Genomic DNA, 17,762 nt, shown 5'->3' with positions numbered 1-17,762 from the left:
TCTGGTTTTGGGCTGTTTGATACAGTGTCGTAATAATGATCTCATCACAGTGTGATTGGATAAAAATCTCACTGCAGCCTAACATCATGTGATCAAAATCAGTGTTAATGATGCCATAACACTGCTAGCATGTTCTGAAATGTGGATATTCAGGCGGATTAAACTGGTTTTGACTGGGGGAAACCTGCACACACAATGGGCTTGAACCATGAACTGTGTATAAAAGAAGGACAAAGACCGAACAAAGTGTGTGAAACTGTGAGGATCCGATTCTTTCCCCGTCTGGAGTTACCACACTTTAGAGCTGCTTTCCAGCCCGGCAGCCATCTTATGACAACTGGCTCCATCTTCAGATAACAGCAGCAAGGTTTTTAGCAATAACGGACACACACACCTTGGAAAATGGTACAGCACCAGATTAAACACTGGAGCAGGCAGATTCAGCACGATTAACCTTTCAAAAGCCTCTCTGCTAGCTGCAAACAGAGCTGAAATACATTTAATGCAGATTACAGTCTCTGGTGCTGCTTTAAAGGATTGTTCTCTCCTCCAGTCTCAACCAGAAGTCTGTGACAAAGTGACTCAGTCGTAGTTTCACTTGGAGAAACTCATCCATGTATTCATCTCCAGGAGACTCCACCACTGTAACGGTCTTTTAACTGGACTTCCCAAAAAGAGCTTTAAACATCTGCAGCTCATCCAGAACGCTGCTGCTGGAGTTTTAACCAGGACTGAGAGACCTGAACACATCACACCAGCTTTAAAGTCTTTACTCTGGCTTCCAGTCAGTCACAGAAGACATTTTAAAAGCCTGCTGATGGTTTACATCTGTGATATGTTCAGAGAATATAAACCCAGCAGAGCTCTTAGATCCGAGGGCTCGGGTCAGCTGGTCCAGTCCAGAGTCCAGACTGAACCTGGAGAAGCAGCATTTAGCTGCTCTGCTGCAAACAAGTGGAACAAAGTGCCAGAGGAGATTAAACCGTTACCAAATGTAGACATTTTTAAATACAGGTTAAAAACATTTATTTTCTCATGTGTTTATGCACAATATTTTTTCATTTATCTCGACTGTTGCTTGTTTTAATCCATTTTAATTATCTAATTTCTTTCTATTTATATTCTTTTACATATTTTTAATGCTTTTTCTGCCCCCCGCTGCAATGATTTTACTTTTTACTTTACTGTAAAGCACTTTGAATTGTTTTGTACATGAAATAAACTTGACTTTGGCTTTGACTTAATCCATAAAGGACCACGGTGTTCGTTTTGTAAGTTATGGTCCCATTCAGAGAAAAATAGAGCAGCTTGGGATGAGGGCGGCCTGGTGATGGACGAGCGGCTTCAGCGGGGGTATGAGCAGTTTTAGAAGTTCTCCAACGGTGGCAGCGACACTGTTGAACCATCTTTTAGACACAGTTTATGGCCTCAACAGGAAAGATGGAGGGAAGCAATCCACAGAGAATTCACCCTCCCTCCTCATAAAATCTCACCACAATCAAAACGCATTCCTTCCCCCACAATGAAATCTTTAAATGGCTTTTAAATCTTCCAAAGCTGTGGCATTTTGTTTCTCCACTGTGATTCCACGTAGTGTTAATCATATGAGCCTTTAAAAAAATAACAACAGCCCTGAGGAGCAGTTCTGTCACAACATGGATGCTTTGAGGCTCATAAAACAGCTTTAACTCAAACTGGAAGGAAGTATATTAGCCCATGATTTCTCGTCATTATCCTCACCTCTGGGCAACATCTGTATGGAGCATATAGCGTCCATATGCAATAAAAACAACCTGTACACACCTGTATATACCGCACTCTTTATGCTGCATAAACTCACTGCTCATTGCCCTTCTGCTCAGATGCTAAACTGCATTTTGGTGCTCTGTACCTGCAGTGTCATGACAATAAAGTTTAATCTAATCTAATCTGCAGCTTCCATAAAGTTAAACAGGGCTGCTGTGCTTATGATGCACTACTTTATCTCTCTTTGACTCCCGGTCTTACAGCGAAATGAAAACCTAATGAAATACAGAGGCAGCTACGGCAGTTCTGTTCAAACAGACACAAGCTGCTGCTTTCTTTCTTATCCATGTAACCTACCTCAGCTGTGAAATCAGCTGGAAGAAAAGATACTAAAGGGGAAACCATGCACTGTTGGGCATCATGCTGATGAGTTAAAACCTTTGCTTTTCTAAGAAGAAAATAAAAACAGCTCCTCAGCAGATATCATCACACGCTGGCATTCTCCAAACTAGTCTAGGATGCAGAAAACAGCCAGAAGACTCACAAATAAGCTCCTATAGAGAGAAGCTGTGTTCTCGCAAAACACAAGGCCCGCCGCCCGCCTCTCCTTTAAGTAGCCAGAGCCCAAGTTCCCCTCGAAGACACTCTTCAGAGCGGGGAGGAAGTGAGGAGGAAAGAGAAGAAGCAGAGGAGAAGACGAGGCTGAGAAGAGGAAGGTGAGGCCTGTACTACAGAGTTAAAAAACAGATTTCTGCTGTTAACTGTGACAAAGACGTTACTTACCACCAACAAATGAGAGCAACGTGAATAAGAACGAGTGATTAACATATTAGTGATGGATCTGCTGATCAGAACGATGGCATTTGATTAGTCTCAAAGACTGAAAACAGATGCAGGCATGTAGAGTTTTAAGTAAAGGTTCCTTTCTTGATGTGAAAAACCTGGAGATGGGTGCAGTTTGTTTTTCTGAGACCAGCTTTCTGTTCAGGAACAGTTACAGAAAGTGCCTGGAGTTCTGAAGAAAAGAGTTCAGGTTCAGGACTGGACCGCAAATGAGTGAAAAAGCAGCCAACTTCTGCTCAGGAACACTTTAAAAGGATCTGAAGAAAGCTTGGAAGTGAAATGGAAAGAAATGAGGGGAGGCTCAAAACTGCTTCTTTTCGAGAGTTGGAACGGTTCTTCAGTGAGACATTTCTGCTACGTGGGGACGAACGTAACCCTGCATATACACTGATTTTCTGCTGTAGAAAAGGCTATAAAGTCCTTTCTAAACAGATTTCATTTGTGGAACTGCTTGAAAACAACAACTGTATCGCTGCCTGGAGCCTTTGACTGAGGACGCTTTGATTAATCCTTAAAACGGGCTCAGAGGCACCCCCGCTCCCCGGGCCAGTGTACGCCATCTGTCTCCATGAGTGTGACCCTGTGTGCTCAACAGGTGCCAACCTGGATGGGTTGGATTTCCCTGCATCTACAGGACAATAAATCTGATGATGGATCTCTGAGCAGTGCACACTCACCACAGCACTATCTGCTCACATCACCGGCCTGTGCTTTAGTTGCAGCCTTTCAGACGAATCAAATGCCATGAAGGAGTTCCTCTATTCATACAAACGTGTCTAAAATAATGAGTTTGAATTTCACACAAACAGGAACCAACTTCATCGCGGCTGCAGAGGAGATTTCAGGCAGATGTGAGGGAACCTTTTTCAAACTAAAACAAATGGAGAAGGTCTAAGAGAATGAAGTGGAACGACACAACTGCTGAATTATTGGATGTGTCAGTATTCGCATGACTTCACCTTCCAGGTGAGATGGAATAAAGAGCGAAAGAAAAGTTCAGGAAGTCATGAAGCAAGAGACTGAAGTGGCGCCGACACGATTAAATGTGTGGCAGGAGCAGCAGAAACACTGAAGGAATGCTGAGCATTTGCTTTCAAATCCCTTCAACTACTGAAAAAAGGGAAGAAAATTCAATAAAAACAGCTGAAATGAAAGGGAAAAGGACCCAAAAGTACCAATTTACTCCAAAATAGTCAGTGAGAAAGGCTTGAGCCTGGTCTGGAGCGAGCGCCCGAGTCACACGGTGCACGTTTTCTGCTGATCCAAAAGGATAATCAAGGAGAAAACCCGACGCCGGTCGACTCACCGGCAGGTTTCTGGCCGAATCCAAGAAGACGACCAGCAGCGCGGACGCCAAGCCGTCGGTGGCGTGGCCGCGATCAGCTTTGATGCTCGCCAGCGCCTGTGAGAGAAGAACAGACGGGTTGGTTTTCGCTCGGCTTTCCAGATAAAAACAGCTGGGGCCGATCCGGTACCTCGTCCAGCTTCTCCGGCGTGGGCAGCAGAGACAGCCACTCCAGTCTGAGGTGCAGCTTCCCTGTGGCCACATCGTCCAGAGAGAACCACTGAGAGGAAGACGCGTCAAACCGTGAATATTTCATACATGCATGCACTTTTTATCAGATTATTCCTCAATCTGCGGTTACTAAACAGACCGCTGCCAAAGCAGCCTGTAGCCTTTAACCTTTGACCTGACCTTTGTCCTGTTTAACTGCCATAAAGGCATCGATGTTTCATTCATGTCATTTTTTATGTAATTTGATGTTTGTTTACACATATTATTCATATAATTCCACTTGTTTAAAGGGGAACTCCGGTATTCTTAAACCTTATTTCTGGCATGAAATACGTTCATCTCCTCACTGAGAACAGTTTGGTGAAAGTCGGCGTCCTTCAGAAGATATTTAGATTCCTCTAGATCCATATAACGGAGAGAACGGGGCTTAGAGCCTCTAAATAAGGCATTATCTGTCTTTATTTCACCAATACTTTAAGAAGAATGAATGAATGCTGTTATGTGTATTATATGATCTCGATGACATCATCCCAGTAGACGAGTGTGTAGAAAGCCCTCTATAAGCCCCCCGATGGCCGCCAATAACAACAACACAGCAGCTCTGAGCTAACAGAGCTATAGCACACGTTCATTCATTCATTCTTCTTAAAGTATTGGTGAAATAAAGACAGATAATGCCTTATTTAGAGGCTGCATCCTCTAAGCCCCGTTCACTCCGTTATATGGATCTCCAGTTATCTAAATATCTTCTGAAGGACGCCGACTTTCACCAAACTGTTCTCAGTGAGCAGATGAACGTATTTCATGCCAGAAATAAGGTCCAGGTTTAAAAATACCGGAGTTCCCCTTTAAATACCGGGTAGGAACCTTGTTCAAGGACTGTTCTGCACACAGACACATTAGTGGTCACAGTAATTAAGACCATGAAGCCAAGACTGAAGTTTCTTTTTTCCTGGAAGAACTTGTGTTTGCCTGTTGTTTGGTTTTGTGCAGCCAGCGAGGTGCAGTTATCAGTTGTGTGCACAGTTCTTCAGCCTGTGATGTGCTTATTGTGCACCTGTTATGCTTTGCTCATTTCAACAGTGGATTTAATGTTACAACAAATAAATCTGTCAGTAAAAGAAGAACTAACCTCACACCATACATATGCTTTTTTTACTTTGTAACTCAAAAAACATGCAAAGGAGCTTCAGGTGATGGGATGTTGGATTGTTGTAATAATAAAAAAAAGGGGGAGAAATGTGAGCGACATCCTAAAAAAGCAGAAATAAAACAAAAGGGGAATCACCTCATCGACCCTCTGTTCCTTCTGGAGTTCATTCAAGTCAATCCCCAGACTGGAACACAAGAGAATAACATAAAACTGGTTAAAAGTGTCTTTAAATGTGTGAAACACTCGTTCAACACAAACATGGAAATACTTTTCTTCGTGTGCAACAATAAAAAGCAGCAATTCTTCAACGTGAAAGTTCAATTTGTTTGAAATTTTGACCAAAAAAATAAATAAATGAGTTTTATTTCTGACTCGTCACAGAACATCTGGCTGCAGCATCACATCAGCCTGCGTCTGACACCAGATAAATCCAGAGTAAAAGCTCTGAACACCTTCAGGGGTCTGTCCTTTTTTAGGGGGGGGCACTGGTGGTCTTTATGAAACAATGAAAGGCACATGGAGGGGGGGGTAGACTTGAACCCGGGGACCTACAGCCTCCACATGGAGCACAGAGAACTTTGTGTGAGATCTAAAAACCCCCAAAGCACAGAATTCAGAACCCTGAGAACCTAAACTTTTATCTAAACCTGAATTATGCTCGATTACTACTTAAAAATGCATGTCAAGAGGCCGGGAATTAAGCCATCTTTAATGAAATGCTATTTTAATCTCTATCCAGTGAAAACTGAGTGTAAGAAATGTGGGATAATAAAAGTAAATCATGCCCTTAGAAGAAAACTTTACGTTAAAAACAGCTACTAAAAGCCTTAAGACTGTAAAAACGTCCTCTGGCCCAGTTGAAATAAGTCGGGGAGAAGCTGCAGATGATTCGAGGGGCTCAAACAACCTTTTTTTAAGGATTTGTGCAGAGTTATTGAAACAGTAATGGTGTCTGATAACATCTGCAGCTGAGGTGTCGTCAGAGTCTGTGATTAATCTGCAGAGATTAATCTGTCAGGCGGCTGAGCTTCGCTCTCAGAGGCAGCGGTACCTTCCCAGGTAGTCATCTTTATCCGTGTCCTCGTCAAAAAGCTCAATCTCCAGATTGTGTGTGTTGTGATCGTAAATCAGTGCCTGGAAACACAAAAGAAGCCACGTTAACGAAGCCCTCCACAGTGACGTCACAACTCGGTTTTGGGCTAAAATGCAAAGAGATTTTCTCATTCCTGGCCCTGAAAAATCAAGATATGCATCCAGAAAGGTCTTTGCTTTAGATTTAAAAGCAAAGTTGTGGATTTTTCAGCCTAAAACAGGAAAGAGGTCCCACTTTGTGAGCCTGGGCAGAGGCTTTGCTGGTTGTTTGTTGTTAATGATGCGTTAATGATCTTTCATATTTTCGATCTGAATCCAAACAGAATCAGCGGCTTTATGTAACTATCGATGCATCCAAAGGAGATAATTTAGTAAAATAGCAGAAACCTTTTCACTTTGATCAAATCACATCAAAGAAATCAAAGCAAAAATCTTAAATGCAGACTGTGAAACAGATTTGTTCCGTTTCACACTTTTCCAATGACTCTTACAACCTCCCGTGAGGTAATTCCCGCCGGCTGCGTTTCTTCTGCTCACCTCGTACACTTCGTTCCACTTTGGGTTGACAGTTTCATGGATGACTTTGCTCTGGAAGAGCTGCGTCCCGACCTCAATGACTCCATATGGGTCTGACTTGCCTTTGATCAGCCCTCCCAGGAACTTGTCCTTACCCAGCAGGTCCTGGGCCTCGATGAAATGGATCCTCAGAACACCCTGAGGGGAGATTTTTTGGGGATGAAAAGGAAGGAGCAGAAACAAGGAGACAACGGTCTGTGAAATGACTTTTCACGGGAACAATGGATCAGTCATTTCTACCGAAAAAGAGCAGTTAAAGTTAAAGGTTCATTGTGATGTTCTAAGACACTTAATTCCCTTTCTCCACCAACGTTGTGACGACTCAGAGTCAAACAATACAGCATATTGAGGGGAAAAAGGTCCATGTATGCAATACAAAAGGCTCCTGTGAGAAAAATCATCTGTATGGTCAAAAAGCTCAAAACAGTCCATTTACCATTAAAAAAAGACTCGTCCGCTATGATTAATTAACTAGAAATGCTAAATTTTATTTGTTCACTCTGAAGAAATCATGAAAAAAGGAGCAAATCAATACGTTTGAGTAGCAGGAACCAGAAAATGTTTCCAAGAACATTAAAATCATCAGATTTCTAACCATGTGTACAAGTAAACACTTCAGCCAAAAGGTTGTCGGATCCAACCACACAAATCATGGCTTTCAGCGACTAAAAGTCCAATTTTACAGTCGTCTGTTTCAGGTAAAAAGTCCTGTTTCGTATTCTGATCAGTGATGGTTTGTTGACTTCCACACACATTTTCTGGATCAGCAGAGCTTAAACTTACTGTAATGTTCCAACTTTTTATTCCTCACTAACAAAGGCACCAGGTAACATTTAGTGGGAAAACTAGAAAACAACGAATTACTTTTACAGCATTAAAATTAAATGAATCAGAAACTAAAAGCTGAATTTTCAGGATTTACTGACAGTATTGTGGCTCCAGATGTTTCTCTTCCCGTCTATTGTATGAATATGAAAATTTTTCAATAAAAGCAGTAGAAGAATCATTTTAAAAACCTGTAAAGCACCATAGAAGAAGAGCTGCAACAGGACCGGAGCAGGAACGTAGTTCCATGAATGTGAAAAGCTGAAAAAATGCTTCTTTGAGGGAACAGCAATAGGATCGAGCCCAGCTGCTGCCGGTGTAATCTTAGGATGGACGTGCACCGTTCAGTGCCCTCTGGCTGCAGCATGTTTTTGTGCATGAGTTACCTTGGGAATGGGGAAGCGGAGTTGGGCCAGCTGAGCCTCCCCCACCAGAGGGATGGTGAGGCGGTTGGGCAGCACCAAGTAGCTGTAGATGATGTCCTGGATGATGTTGTCACACAGACCACTAAGAAAGGAGGAGGGAGGGAGGGACAGACAGGAAAGAGGAGGTAGAGAACAGATAAGATGCTGATTAGATCCCAGCTGTTGTTCTTTAAGGCTTCATGTCACCAGCAGTGATGTGAGAGTCAGATGTTTTCTGAATGAGTCCCAACTCATTTCCAGTTAAAGCATCAAAGGTTCCATTTATCATCAGCAGGGAAAGTGTGGGCAATAAATTATCTGAGTGAAATGACCCTTTAAAAAAAGCTGAAGGATGAATGTGAGTAAAGCAGGTTTTATATTCAGCATGAATCTGCCTTTTCAACTCTTTTCCTTTAGATGGCAGCAGCGTCCTGCATCAGAGCAGCTTTACTTCAGCTGTTAATCATTCTGCAGTGGCTGATTCTGGGTCAGATACAGTCCTGTGTAAAAGGCTGCAGTATATAAGACAGTTATTTCAGTTCTGAGCAGTTTTAAAGTGAATATCTGGTCTGAGCTCCTTTATCCTCCAACACAGCCTCTGAGACAGGCTTTCTGTCATTTCTTTAAGGAGTCTTCAGGAATAGTTCTCCAGGCTTCTTGAAGGACATCCCAAAGCTCTTCTTTGGATGTGGGCTGCCTTTTGTTCCGTTCTCTGTCAGATGATCCCACACTGCTTCAATAATGTTGAGGTCCGGGCTCTGGGGAGGATTCATCCCTCCATAAGACCTGTTGCCACTGATTTTCAGTCCACTTCTTGTGTCATTTGGCACAGCTCAGCCTTTTCTCCCTGTTTCCCTTCCTTAAGAACGGCTTCTTGACAGCCACCCTTCCATGGAGACCATTTCTGATGAGGCTTGGGCCAACAGTAGATGGATCAGCTGAAGGTCCAGATGCATCTCTCAGGTCCTGTCAGGTCACAGCTGGATTTTTTCCTCTTTCTTAAGGACATCACTTTCAGATCCTGTTCATCTGCTGTAGATAGTTTTTTAGGCCTGACACTTCTTCTTTTGTCCTCCACTTGTCCAGTTTCCTCAAATGTTTTAAGGACACACTGCACACCATGCTGAGATATGCCAAGTTTTCAGCTAATAGCTCTTTGGGAATCACCTTGTTGCTGCAGAAATCCTATTTTCTGTCCGTCAAACTGTGTTTTCTTTGCTGTTTTTCATTGATGCAGCTAAAGAAATGTGAACAAATGATGTGTCTTTGTGACAGGCTGCTGGTAGCAAAGTGTCTAAAGATCCAGTTTAAAACGGCTTCTTTGCTAAGTTGTTTGTTATGTGTCGACACAACACTGGTTTGTCACTCGAATGATTCATAGGTCAGAGTTAAGCAGCTTAACAAACAAAACCACATTCCTCTAACAACAGTCTGGTACAAGGACTGAAAATGAATGATAAAACAGCAAAGAAAACCTCTGAAAGACCTTCAGAAAGCCTGAAGAACTGCTGCTTAAGACTTCTGCACAGAGCCGGATGCTGATTCCTGATCTGCTCACTTAAAAAGCACAAAACTACATTCAGCATCTATCATGAGATTAATTTACCCAATGAGATTTCCACATGTCCCATCATGCCTATAAAAGGACTTTGTTTTTATATTAGACTCAGTGTGTGTGTGGCTCTAAAAGGCTCTGAAGGTGGCTTCAGGTTTGCTGTTTTAGGGCAAAATGCAAATCGTCATTGAGGAAATGTGAGTGCCTCATACAACACAGGAAGAGGAGGGTGGGGCAGGGCAGGTTTGTAGCTGGTCACAGCCCTCACACACCCACACACACACACACACACACGAGTGGTTTACTTCAAACTTGTTGAACAAGGAGAGCTGGATTTTGCAGGGTGGAGTTTTAGGAACCTGCAGTGTGTTTCTCTGCTGAAGCAGTTCACCTGCAGGAAGCAGCAGCACGTCACTCCAGAGGAGGAGTATCAGACAGCCCTCCGCTGGGAGGGGGAGGGGGGAGTTGTTGCAGGTGTGTTTTAACTTCAAGTCAAAGGTTTTTGCAGAACTGCTCATCATAAACAAACCCAACTGAGTGACTGCGTTACGCACGCTGAGGTCGAACATCAGGGCCTCGTGTGCTCTGCGCTTTCCATCCAAAGGTGGAAGTGAGTATCAGCTTAGTTCTTGTTTTCAGCAGGATACGATACCTGCAAAGCTTTCTGCATGGATGTGTGGGTCAGAACCTCTTCTGCCGAGCCCGACGGCTCGGAGAAGCAGAGAGGAAATAAAGGAGGTTTTTTTTTCCTCCTTCAGGTGAAAGCGCCTCCTCTCCTGCGACCCAAAACAAAGCAGCCAGAGGATTTGGTTCCAGTTTGACATTTAATACGTGAGACGAGGTCTGAGAAACCTCTGCCCAATGTTTTGGAAGACTTGGGCATAAGAGAACATTTGAATAAGAGAGGCTTCGACACATCTGTGTTCGTCAAAATCAGGACGAACCTCAGGTTTTGAAATGCAAGCCCTGGATGAAGTGAATAAGATACAGTGCTGGTCCTTTATAACAGTCTGAGCTGTGGGCTGATCTTAGCTGTGTTAGCTCTGGTGCTGGTCCTTTATAACAGTCTGAGCTGTGGGCTGATCTTAGCTGTGTTAGCACCGGTGCTGGTCCTTTATAACAGTCTGAGCTGTGGGCTGATCTTAGCTGTGTTAGCTCTGGTGCTGGTCCTTTATAACAGTCTGAGCTGTGGGCTGATCTTAGCTGTGTTAGCACCGGTGCTGGTCCTTTATAACAGTCTGAGCTGTGGGCTGATCTTAGCTGTGTTAGCACTGGTGCTGGTCCTTTATAACAGTCTGAGCTGCGGGCTGATCTTAGCTGTGTTAGCACTGGTGCTGGTCCTTTATAACAGTCTGAGCTGCGGGCTGATCTTAGCTGTGTTAGCACTGGTGCTGGTCCTTTATAACAGTCTGAGCTGTGGGCTGATCTTAGCTGTGTTAGCACTGGTGCTGGTCCTTTATAACAGTCTGAGCTGTGGGCTGATCTTAGCTGTGTTAGCGCTGGTGCTGGTCCTTTATAACAGTCTGAGCTGTGGGCTGATCTTAGCTGTGTTAGCACTGGTGCTGGTCCTTTATAACAGTCTGAGCTGTGGGCTGATCTTAGCTGTGTTAGCACTGGTGCTGGTCCTTTATAACAGTCTGAGCTGTGGGCTGATCTTAGCTGTGTTAGCGCTGGTGCTGGTCCTTTATAACAGTCTGAGCTGTGGGCTGATCTTAGCTGTGTTAGCACTGGTGCTGGTCCTTTATAACAGTCTGAGCTGTGTTAGCACTGGTGCTGGTCCTTTATAACAGTCTGAGCTGTGGGCTGATCTTAGCTGTGTTAGCACTGGTGCTGGTCCTTTATAACAGTCTGAGCTGTGGGCTGATCTTAGCTGTGTTAGCACTGGTGCTGGTCCTTTATAACAGTCTGAGCTGTGGGCTGATCTTAGCTGTGTTAGCACTGGTGCTGATCCTTTATAACAGTCTGAGCTGTGGGCTGATCTTAGCTGTGTTAGCACTGGTGCTGGTCCTTTATAACAGTCTGAGCTGTGGGCTGATCTTAGCTGTGTTAGCACCGGTGCTGGTCCTTTATAACAGTCTGAGCTGCGGGCTGATCTTAGCTGTGTTAGCACTGGTGCTGATCCTTTATAACAGTCTGAGCTGTGGGCTGATCTTAGCTGTGTTAGCACCGGTGCTGGTCCTTTATAACAGTCTGAGCTGCGGGCTGATCTTAGCTGTGTTAGCACTGGTGCTGGTCCTTTATAACAGTCTGAGCTGCGGGCTGATCTTAGCTGTGTTAGCACTGGTGCTGGTCCTTTATAACAGTCTGAGCTGTGGGCTGATCTTAGCTGTGTTAGCACTGGTGCTGGTCCTTTATAACAGTCTGAGCTGTGGGCTGATCTTAGCTGTGTTAGCACCGGTGCTGGTCCTTTATAACAGTCTTAGCTGTGTTAGCACTGGTGCTGGTCCTTTATAACAGTCTTAGCTGTGTTAGCACTGGTGCTGGTCCTTTATAACAGTCTGAGCTGCGGGCTGATCTTAGCTGTGTTAGCACTGGTGCTGGTCCTTTATAACAGTCTGAGCTGTGGGCTGATCTTAGCTGTGTTAGCACTGGTGCTGGTCCTTTATAACAGTCTGAGCTGTGGGCTGATCTTAGCTGTGTTAGCACTGGTGCTGGTCCTTTATAACAGTCTGAGCTGTGGGCTGATCTTAGCTGTGTTAGCACTGGTGCTGGTCCTTTATAACAGTCTGAGCTGTGGGCTGATCTCAGCTGTGTTAGCACTGGTGCTGGTCCTTTATAACAGTCTGAGCTGCGGGCTGATCTTAGCTGTGTTAGCACTGGTGCTGGTCCTTTATAACAGTCTGAGCTGTGGGCTGATCTTAGCTGTGTTAGCCCTGGTGCTGGTCCTTTATAACAGTCTGAGCTGTGGGCTGATCTTAGCTGTGTTAGCGCTGGTGCTGGTCCTTTATAACAGTCTGAGCTGTGGGCTGATCTTAGCTGTGTTAGCACTGGTGCTGGTCCTTTATAACAGTCTGAGCTGCGGGCTGATCTTAGCTGTGTTAGCACCGGTGCTGGTCCTTTATAACAGTCTGAGCTGCGGGCTGATCTTAGCTGTGTTAGCACTGGTGCTGGTCCTTTATAACAGTCTGAGCTGCGGGCTGATCTTAGCTGTGTTAGCACCGGTGCTGGTCCTTTATAACAGTCTGAGCTGTGGGCTGATCTTAGCTGTGTTAGCACCGGTGCTGGTCCTTTATAACAGTCTGAGCTGTGGGCTGATCTTAGCTGTGTTAGCGCTGGTGCTGGTCCTTTATAACAGTCTGAGCTGTGGGCTGATCTTAGCTGTGTTAGCACTGGTGCTGGTCCTTTATAACAGTCTGAGCTGCGGGCTGATCTTAGCTGTGTTAGCACCGGTGCTGGTCCTTTATAACAGTCTGAGCTGCGGGCTGATCTTAGCTGTGTTAGCACTGGTGCTGGTCCTTTATAACAGTCTGAGCTGCGGGCTGATCTTAGCTGTGTTAGCACCGGTGCTGGTCCTTTATAACAGTCTGAGCTGTGGGCTGATCTTAGCTGTGTTAGCACCGGTGCTGGTCCTTTATAACAGTCTGAGCTGTGGGCTGATCTTAGCTGTGTTAGCACTGGTGCTGGTCCTTTATAACAGTCTGAGCTGTGGGCTGATCTTAGCTGTGTTAGCACCGGTGCTGGTCCTTTATAACAGTCTGAGCTGCGGGCTGATCTTAGCTGTGTTAGCACTGGTGCTGGTCCTTTATAACAGTCTGAGCTGCGGGCTGATCTTAGCTGTGTTAGCACCGGTGCTGGTCCTTTATAACAGTCTGAGCTGTGGGCTGATCTTAGCTGTGTTAGCACTGGTGCTGGTCCTTTATAACAGTCTGAGCTGCGGGCTGATCTTAGCTGTGTTAGCACTGGTGCTGGTCCTTTATAACAGTCTGAGCTGCGGGCTGATCTTAGCTGTGTTAGCACCGGTGCTGGTCCTTTATAACAGTCTGAGCTGTGGGCTGATCTTAGCTGTGTTAGCACTGGTGCTGGTCCTTTATAACAGTCTGAGCTGCGGGCTGATCTTAGCTGTGTTAGCACTGGTGCTGGTCCTTTATAACAGTCTGAGCTGTGGGCTGATCTTAGCTGTGTTAGCACTGGTGCTGGTCCTTTATAACAGTCTGAGCTGTGGGCTGATCTTAGCTGTGTTAGCACCGGTGCTGGTCCTTTATAACAGTCTGAGCTGCGGGCTGATCTTAGCTGTGTTAGCACTGGTGCTGGTCCTTTAGCTTTGCTCTGCTGTGGAAACCTGTGATGGAGTGAAACTAAGTGTTGAATAAAGAATGTTGTCACTGTTTTTCACCTGTGGATATTTGCCATTTTTGTTTTTTGGCAAACTTTCAGCCAATCGGCATTTTAAACCCATTAGATTATCTAATGGGTGAGATTATCTATCAAAAAAAGAGCAATGCTGTACAAATAACATCCGAAACTGTTTACCTCAAGTCAAGCAGTGCAGTTCTAATTACAGCAACAGCTTGAAGATCTGGCAGAGATCACATCTTATCTGGCTGGCACACATAAGAAAAAACCCTAAAAACTGAAGCAGTTAGTTCTTTCTTTTCTGCTCTACAACAAAGTGAACAGATATTCGCCTGGATCAGGTTAGTTTGTTTTAAATGTTAAAATCTAGTAAAAAAATCTCCCCAACCATTTGTTTTTCTGGGTCTTGTGTATGTTTCACACAACAAGTATATGCAGCTCATCAACACTCACACTGAATCACCCCGACTTACGGACGGTTTTAGAATGCCAAAAGGGTGAGAGATAGCTGTCCTCTGTGCGTTAAAGGGGAACTCCGGTATTTTTAAACCTTTTAAACCGTTCTACACACTCATCCACCATGATGTCATCGACGCCCTCCTGCAGCACAGTTTATTCACTCCGTGCTCTGTGACAGTCGGCTAACTTCACACGGAGTTTGCTGCTGATAGTTTTGTGCAACATGGCAGGATATTTATCAGATTTTGAGGTCGTGGACGACGACTTTGAGTACGATGGACATCCTTACCGGAGTGAATGAGCTGTGCTGCAGCGGCGGGCGTCGATGACATCATCCCAGTAGACGAGTGAAAGCCCTCTATAAGCCCCCCGTTAGCCGCCAATAACAACAACACAGCAGCTATGAGCTAACAGAGCTATAGCACACGTTCATTCATTCATTCTTCTTAAAGTATTGGTGAAATAAAGACAGATAATGCCTTATTTAGAGGCTGCATCGTCTAAGCCCCGTTCACTCCGTTATATGGATCTCCAGTTATCTAAATATCTTCTGAAGGACGCCGACTTTCACCAAACTGTTCTCGGTGAGTAGATGAACGTATTTCATGCCAGAAATAAGGTCCAGGTTTAAAAATACCGGAGTTCCCCTTTAAAGCTGAAACATCATTGGAGCACCATTCAGAAGGAGCTGTTTTTGCACTTTTTCACACAGAACCTCAACAACAACAAGTGTAGCGCTGCTTTTCCTGATTTCCTTTTTTTTCTAAATGATAATCTTCAGCTCGTTTTAAATGTCATTTTTACAGGTAACACACAGCAGCAGGTTGTCCCTGTAAGACTTTACAGAAAAGCACCGCATGTTAGGAAGCTCCAGTGAACGTGACAAAGGTGCTACGGACACATGCAGTTACTTACTTGATACCGGGAATATCCAGCATGTTTGTGAGTCCTGTCCAATTGATGTCCAGCATCTGGAAGGCAGAGAAGAAATGTGACTTCAAACAAAGCAGATCCAGAAACGGCTTCTTGGATGTAATACAATGCAAACATTATCAAACACCCAGGTTTTTAGGGACTTCCCGAAGCCATGCTGAACCCAGAAATGATCCAAGATTTTGTGGTTTTTGGCGACATAGAAATGTTCAACAGATGTTTTCAGATAGGAGCTCTGCAGGATTAACTGGGTTTTAGAAAAGATTTGTCCAATAGAAATGCTCTAAAGCTGGCGTTACTCTCCTTTGAAGCTTCTCTGAGAACAGTTTAGGTTTCATCATTAACCAGGAAAACTAATTTCACAAAGAGAGAAAGATCTTTGTGTTCTGGCATCAAATGGACTGTACTTGTACTGCGTTTTTCACTCAAAGCGCTTCTAACACTACATGCCACATGCACCCATTCACACACACTCATACAGCTTAAGGCTATACATAACTACGTGCTTTCAAACCACTCATACATCGGGAGGCAACGTGGGGTTCAGTGTCTTGCCCAAGGACGCTTCGACATGTAGCCCAGCCGCTACATGCCGAGCTACAGCCGCCCAAAAGCAGTCCAAACGCTGCTGCTGCTGTTATTAAGTTAAAAAACAGAAAGCTGTAGATTTCTCAGTAACAAACTTGTTTTTTTCATCTTAATCACACGGTTTGGGTACGTTAAAACCATCTCTTCTCAGCTCTGCAGTGACTGCATCATGAGTCAGCAGAGCAGCAACAGCACTGAAGGAGCCGAGTGTCCAGTTCAATCGATCCGATCGTCAATACAGCCGAGCTGATTGGGTTAACAAATGCAGACAGGAAGTATGTGCCGAGGCGCTGCATGCGACTGCCTGAGGAAATGACATTACATTAACAAATTCTCAGCCGTGAGACTGTACATCTGGAGGTGGATCATGGTGAGGGATGAAATATTCAGTGCACTCTAATGGGAAACATCAGCAGTTTATCTTTTATTTCACGAAACAAACTTCTTCTTTGTGATCTTAGAGAGCTGCATCAGTCTTTAAAAAGGTAACTTCAGCTTTATGTTTGAAAGAAGGCAACATTCCAGGTTAAAAGCTGCCTAAAGAACCCATGTTTTCTTACCATTCCTCTCCCCTTTCATTAATATTCTTTTTTCACTCAACCTGGTTGGATTCATCCGTTACCGGCTCATGATCTCGGGATCGTGAGGCACTGATCTGGGCCATGGATGCTGCTTTTAGATGTGACAAAACTGGCTGTCGGAGCCGCGTTTCCTCAAGTAAAATAGATAGAAATAGTAGAAAATCAACAAGAGAAACGAGTCTTAAAGCACAAGGCTCCAACTGCCTTTTTTCCTTCTGGATGTCACTCTGCTCCAACTTGTTCTTGTTGACATTACATGCTACATACTTTACAAAAGAGAGGTTTCTCAGACAGGACTATAATGATCAGAGCAGGAGCTTAACCTGGTTTTCTAACCCAGTTATTGGGCTTAAACTGGGTCATCTGAGCAGTAGGACTGCAAGGAAAAGTCATGGTGGAGATTCTGCCAGTTATTAACTACAAGAGCACCAACCTCATGGTGTATTCTCATAAAAATGATGATTTATACCAGACTTAATGACTTCTTCCTCAAACACTGAGTGCAAAGCTTCGTGAAGCTTAGCTTGGTTGTTTTTGCACAACACTGCTGATAAACAGATGCCAGCGATCACGTAAGCTCGGCTCTGCCTTGGCAGAAGAACCACACACATTCCTGACACACCCCAATATCCACTGAAAGCCACGATCACGGCGACGAGACTGCAGCTCTACCAACAGCTGCAGAAAGAAACAGCGCTAGCAGCAGGCAGGAGCAGCTGGAAAGGGAAGCCTGTGACAGTGGCAAGAACAGAGAGGGAAGAAATGATAAGCAGCTGCTGAATCAGTGGATCAGAGCAGCTCATATCTGCAGAAAATATCCTTCCGTCTCCACTTCTTGGTTCTATTCGACTGTTGTTTTTACATTTAACATTTACAGAGATTCACCAACAGGCAACATCTCTATTCCCAGGAGACACATGACAAACACATGCTTTGTTATGTGCTTATAAGTGTTGAACTTAACATCTAAAGTATCAGCGAAGATAATGTCAGTGAAGATGTGAAGGCTCTCATTCACATATATGAACAGTATGAGCTCATAACTGCATTAGGCAGGAGCAGCGCTGGTACACCACTTTTTGCTTGAGCAGGGAGCCACAAAGCCCCGTTCTTAAAATAGGTAAATAATTGTCTGGATGAAGCTGAAAAGCGTGAACAAGCAGCAGCAGCCGGATCTGACAGAGAGAGAGAGGATTTT

At 44.4% G+C, this 17,762-nt stretch overlaps 1 protein-coding gene across 4 annotated transcripts in view; it reads right to left on the bottom strand.

Annotated features, from left to right (window-relative positions):
* LOC140268321 (extended synaptotagmin-2-like) overlaps positions 1-17,762 on the bottom strand; it is a 53,394-nt gene that overhangs the window by 8,980 nt on the left and 26,652 nt on the right. For 2 of the 4 annotated variants that reach the window (XM_072363120.1, XM_072363121.1), the window contains exons 8-15: positions 15,378-15,433; positions 8,138-8,258; positions 6,888-7,064; positions 6,310-6,392; positions 5,394-5,442; positions 4,065-4,154; positions 3,896-3,991; positions 2,291-2,392 (exon numbers count right to left, since the gene is read on the bottom strand). In XM_072363120.1, the coding sequence (XP_072219221.1) occupies positions 2,291-2,392; positions 3,896-3,991; positions 4,065-4,154; positions 5,394-5,442; positions 6,310-6,392; positions 6,888-7,064; positions 8,138-8,258; positions 15,378-15,433 (774 nt within the window). The remainder of the gene's footprint in view (positions 1-2,290; positions 2,393-3,895; positions 3,992-4,064; positions 4,155-5,393; positions 5,443-6,309; positions 6,393-6,887; positions 7,065-8,137; positions 8,259-15,377; positions 15,434-17,762) is intronic. The other 2 variants (XM_072363122.1, XM_072363123.1) reach the window with 1 other exon arrangement.

The sequence above is a fragment of the Leuresthes tenuis genome, unplaced genomic scaffold (assembly GCF_036924035.1).
Source record: "Leuresthes tenuis unplaced genomic scaffold, fLeuTen1.0.hap1 SCAF_14, whole genome shotgun sequence".
In the NCBI taxonomy this organism is placed as follows: domain Eukaryota; kingdom Metazoa; phylum Chordata; class Actinopteri; order Atheriniformes; family Atherinopsidae; genus Leuresthes; species Leuresthes tenuis.
This window is presented reverse-complemented; position numbering and strand designations above follow the sequence as displayed.